Here is a 6,000-nt window from a genome sequence, read left to right as displayed (position 1 = left end):
CACACAGCAACATTCCAAACTCATTTCTAGATGAATTTACATTAAAGTAATGTTTTACCTGTAAAGGAGGATATAAATATCCAGAAGACCATGAAGATGGTAGTCATGTTGTGTGATTATTTCTCCTCAGTGATGACAAACACAGTCACTGTAGAGTTTCTTATAAGAACACACAAGGACATAAATGTCACCAACGAGAGCCGTTATCCACTCATGCAAATCAGCATCTACATGCAAATACTTCACCAGAGATGCATTCACCAACACACCATGTGGCTGATTAGAGTAAATATCAATGTTTGTTGCATATACGTATATAGAATTGATTACAGTAACATCATCGCTAAATCTATAATCTTCAGTTTCTGACTTTTGTATACATTAACTCAACATGCTCTTTTCCACAGCGCTCTAAATAATCAAGTTGTATACTGTACTATGCGGTATATCTCAAGAAAAAAAGACACTATAGATGTATTGGCCAATGCTTGGTGTTGCTAAAGTATGGGTTGATAGCACATACTCTGTCTACAGTGATTCTCAACCTTTTTTGAACAAGCGCCCCCTGGACCTCATCCTAAGCCTCCCAACGCCCCCTTGACCTCATCACAAGCCTGCCAACACCCCAATTACTATATTAAAAAATCCATTGTCCCCAATGACAACTATGCACCGCCCCCCGTCCTTCTCACTCCCCCCCCCCCACGGATTCCCCAACGTCCCCTGGGGGGCTGTGCCACCCCCGTTGAGAAAAACTAGGAAGACAAGACACCTGAGATGTTTAATGGCCATTGCTTGGTGATGGAAGTGGGCCTAGTGTCCTGGGGGAGTGGATGGAAGTGCAGTGGGCAGGCTGCAGTCTAGCATGAATGTGGACTGGACAGACTGCAGTCTAGCATGAATGTGGACCGGACAGACTGCAGTCTAGCATGAATGTGGACCGGACAAGCTGCAGTCTAGCATGAATGTGGACCGGACAGTCTGCAGTCTAGCTTGAATGTGGACTGGACAGTCTGTAGTGAGGCAGGAATGTAGACTGGACAGACTATAGTGAGGCAGGAATGTAGACTGGACTGGAAATTACAAATATACAGGTAGGCCTACTTATTACCTTTATGGACAACACAGCTTTTAAATGGATATAAATTATTTATGGAAGAGGACAAAAACAATACAAACATTATATAAATATTATTTCAAGTATCTGTAGTGTATTACATACAAACACTACTGTACGTGTATGGACAATGAGGCTTTTTAATTGGTGGAAGCTGCTTGAGGAAGACCCATGTGTCCTGGGGAAGGGTCTTATGTAGCAAACAGGAAGTGACCTGGACAGTGTGAGGTGCAGCAGGACATGAACTTGACAGTCTGTAATATAATGGGACAAAACCAAGTATTATGTGTTTGTGTCTGGGATATATTCTACCATGGTCTCAAATGAATCGATATTCATGCACGCACGCACGCACGCACGCACGCACGCACGCACGCACGCACGCACGCACACACACACACACACACACACACACACACACACACACACACACACACACACCTTCACCATTCACACACACAGTCATGCATGCACACAGTCTAACACACACACACACACACACACACACACACACACACACACACACACACACACACACACACACACACCACACACACACACCACACACACACACACACACACACACACACACACACACACACACACACACACACACCACACACACACACACACCACACCACACACACAGACACACACACACACACACACACACACACACACACACACACACACACACACACACACACACACACACACACACACACACACACACACACACACACACACACACACACACACACACACACCAGACTCTATTAGAGCATCTGCAGTGAGCTCCAGCAGCAGCAGTGCAGTCATGTGGAGCCTGACTGAGGGAGGTTTTTGTACGGCGCTTTATCACTGTGTGAACACTGGATCATTATGGTAGCTTTGACAGTAGTAAACTCCTGTATCCTCAGCCTGGACATTACTGATGGTCAGAGTGAAGTCGCTGCCACCAACGGCTCCTCCACTAACAAAGCGACTGGGAGTTGATCCATAGCGGGTGCTTATGAGATACATTAACAGTTTAGGAGCTTCTCCAGGTTTCTGAAGGTACCATGAGAGACAGTTGCCACCAGAGCCAGAGCCACAATATCTATCAAGGTTTGTGCTGGTCCTGCAGTTGAGTGTGATGGTTTGTCCCACAAGAGCAGCTTTCACTGCTGGAGTCTGAGTCACAGTAATCTGGCATCTGCATGCTGAAATAAAGGAACAAATATAGGCCCACAGAAAAAAAAACGTTGTCAAAATATGATTATAATTCTCATTCTTAAAATAGTTCACTTTGCTTAGACACATTACCTGTGATACAGAGCAGGAGAGTCCAGATGAATTTGATGTTGTTTGTCATTTTCTTCAGATAATGTCCTCTAGAGTTGAGTGCTCCAGTCCTCGTCTCCCTCACATATAAAGATGTTAAGTAGCCTACATGCGTTTCTCAGTTTAGATATGCAAACTATACAGTACTTCCCTCCCTTATTCCCACAATACATTCTCATCAACAGTGTGTCTTCTCCATCCCCTGTAGACCCATTACCCAGTAGAGTTTGAGGATAGAGGATACTTTGACTAATCTACTGACAGTTTATATGCATCATCAGCGTAACACAGTTCATGCATCAACAATGTAACAGCGTTTGCTGTATGATGGCTTTAAATAACGTTGAGTGGAGTTTAATCATATCCATCCATATTTATGGTCTTGCAGTCAGTAATCAGCCCCACATACAAGTAAAGTAGATCAGTGAGTTAAAGACTGTCATTGCTGCAGTCAAGATGTCAGATAAACAATCTCCAATTCTGTCTGGGCAGAGCACCATGTCATACAACTATTGCTAATGTGTATCTGTGTGTCATAAGACATGCAATTTTCATGTCAATTTTCATGTAATTTTCTTCACATGGAAAATGATGAGGACCTCAAGGCAAAAATTATCCTTGAGCATCCAGAATTTGAAATGTTTGGTAAGCTACTGCCTGTATGTTCCCCTCCCTGTAACGGCACAGTCACACAGTCAGGCCCAGTGTAGCGTGAAGAGGTTTTTGTACGGCGCCTCTATGAGTCTGTATCACTGTGGTACACGTTTGGAGGTGGCAGCAGACTTGATGTGGGAAGTAAGTAAAGGCTTTTAATAATTTCAAATAGTATTCAATTTCAGGTTTCAACTTTAAAGTTGTAATAAGTGTGCCTTTTGCTGTGACAAAAATGATCTCATTGAATTGCATTGAATAAGCCAACTGTATGGGTTTATTAGCCCCATTTCAGGGTCTGCTGTAGATTGATTCAAAACTGGACTACAGTTTGATGTGTCTCTCAGACTCGTTTGTACTTTAAGTCGCTTCCAGTGATTTGTGTGCTTTAATAGTTGGTGAAATAATGTCTTTTCATGGGTGCTTAACATGTTAGTGTATTATTTACACTGTGATGGGTTTGTTATGCATGCAAATACTTGAACTGTGGGTAGTTGCGCTGTGGTGCACATTTAGATGTAGGCTAGGATAACAATTGATGTGAGAAGTAACTGAAGGACTACAGTTTTTATACATGACTTGGTGTGTGGGTCAACGTTGCATTAATAGGACTACATCTACATGTTTTCATTACATCCCACTTATGCGTACAGCACTATGAGCATTTTGAAGGGATAGTCACATGGATAACAGAATGGGGTATTAAAACTTGAGGCAGAGTGGAGTTTTCCAATATTATGCATTGTGGTGTGACATTTGCACATCATCATGAGCTGTTTGAAAATCGTACATACCCATTGCAAAATGTTTAAATCTTGTTGTGTTTCATTGGCTGTAGTTTGTGGCTAATGCATGTTCTGTTGCTTGTTGGGTTTCAAAGTATTTTAGGTCGTATTGCATTGTATTGTATGAGCATTTATACAGATACAGAAGTCTTGGCATTTCTGTAGAGTAAGACCAAAAGCTAAACCATGCAACCTGAAACTCATTGATGTTACAAGTCAGTGTGGAGCTCAATGACTTGAGAGAAGAAAACATTAAACCAAAAACTTCTGACTCTTTGATCCAAGTTTATGTTACATTGAAAAATCTGAACAAAGAACTTGAAAGAACTTTTCATGAACAAGGCACTCAATGAAGTAAAAAAAATATTGACAATTAGATGAATTTGTATATAAAGACATTTTAACTTCATCTAGTGCCTTGATCAAGAAAAGTTCATGTTTTCAGCTTTTGAACTAAACTTCATTGTGTTCTCTAAAATACATGTAATCTACATACTGTAGATATACTACTAAATGTGGGTTTTTTTCAGATTAAAAAGTATCCAGTGAACAACACTATAATATAGTGATCTGTTACATTGGAAGAGGAATTTCCCCTTGAACTGCAATCATTTTGACTCCCATGAGTTTGATTTCGCCGTCTCATTTCTCTCGTTTCATCCCTTTTTTCATGATTCCCCAGGTGCTACCTTGTCTTTCATCTTATACCCTCATCTCTCTCTCATTTTGTCCCTCTTGTCTTTATTCCCCAGGTGACACCACTCCCAAACTGACAGTGCTGCCCCCCCTGGACACCAGCGGGAGTTCGGCCACACTCATGTGCCTGGCTAACGGAGGCTTCCCGTCCGACTGGAGTCTGAGCTGGTCTGTAGCGGGGAGCAGCAGGAGCGGGGAGACCAGTCTCTGGGGCCCACAGAAGGACGGCCTGTACAGCTGGAGCAGCACCCTGACCCTCCCTCTCCAGGAGTGGACCCAGGACGTCCCAGTGACCTGCCAGGCAACACGGGGCTCCCAGACTGTCACCAAGATCCTGAAGAAATCAGACTGCTCCTAGGCTCTGCTTTAATGTCTGCCATTATTCTGATTTAGAGTGTGTCTGATAGGGACTCTTCCTCTCTTCCTCTCTCTTTGTCTGTGCAGCACTGAGTGACATTTTTAATTTTTTAAATCAGTTTTTATCATCCCTTTGTTATTCTTTCATATCATTTGAGAATTTGAAGTGCGTGTTACTTTGTGGTTTCCTTGCATTTTGACTATTTCTACAAATAAAGAATATTAATCAGATTTTAGAGTTTTTGTCATCATTGTTTTTGTCTTTCAAATGGTTATACAGATGGATGAAAGAACAAAAAATTGGTAAAATAAATAAATGATTTAAAAAAGTACCAAGGGCTTGGCTTTTCACATACTCAAAATCTTGAAAAGGATCGGTTTAACAATTACAGACATATAAAAAAAAACCTTCAGTCATGTCCTCTCCACTACCTCATTCAAATTTGTAGGCTTTATGACAATGCATTACAACAATCTGTTAAGACCTTGTCCTTCATAAAGTTAATTTAATATTTACATTTACATTACATTTATATGATGTAGGCCCACTTCCATTCTAGATGAGTTCCTTATAAAAGATAAGTTTTACTTCTACATATTTCCATCATACACAAGTTGTCCGCCTTTTTGAAATCTGGTGGGAACTCTTGAACATCTGGCAGTAGTGCTGCTCTATTCTGGGACTAGCAGACCCACTCAAGCCTGGCAATGCAAATACTAGTTTCCCCCACAGAGTGCACTGTTTCCTGGGTTACACCTAACTGCCCTGAGACATCTGTGCTTAGTCACACTCTTTCACTTTCACACAGGTTAACTCCACATGCACACACACACATGTACACATACACAAATGCACACAACCACACAGTGTCCTGTCTAAAAGCTCCCTCTAATGTCCCTTCCCAGTAGGTGAGTACAAGTTTAATCTGTATCATGGATCAACATCTAAAAATTGTTCCAGTATTGCTTTATATATTAACTTTGATACAGTTGCATACAAGTGCGCTTCCCAGATCACTAATTTAATATGATTTAGGAATGAGTATTACCATATTTTTCCATAATTTCTTA

General features: G+C 41.4%; 2 gene segments (V, D, J or C); one reads left to right on the top strand and one right to left on the bottom strand.

Moving 5' to 3' along the window:
- Positions 1-2,471, bottom strand: part of LOC134443128 (immunoglobulin kappa variable 4-1-like) — a 4,451-nt gene extending 1,980 nt beyond the window's left edge. The window contains 2 exon segments of the V gene segment in view: positions 2,050-2,319; positions 2,423-2,471. Of these exon segments, the coding sequence occupies positions 2,050-2,319; positions 2,423-2,471 (319 nt within the window).
- A 550-nt stretch (positions 2,472-3,021) lies between these two features.
- LOC134443127 (Ig lambda chain C region-like) lies at positions 3,022-4,997 on the top strand. The segment is given in 3 exon segments: positions 3,022-3,099; positions 3,184-3,235; positions 4,629-4,997. Coding segments are annotated over 3 exon segments (432 nt in total).
- The last annotated feature ends 1,003 nt before the right edge of the window (positions 4,998-6,000 follow it).

This window comes from Engraulis encrasicolus, unplaced genomic scaffold, assembly GCF_034702125.1.
Source record: "Engraulis encrasicolus isolate BLACKSEA-1 unplaced genomic scaffold, IST_EnEncr_1.0 scaffold_28_np1212, whole genome shotgun sequence".
NCBI lineage: Eukaryota > Metazoa > Chordata > Actinopteri > Clupeiformes > Engraulidae > Engraulis > Engraulis encrasicolus.
The sequence above is the reverse complement of the archived record's forward strand: the minus strand, read 5'-3'. Positions and strand labels throughout refer to the sequence as shown.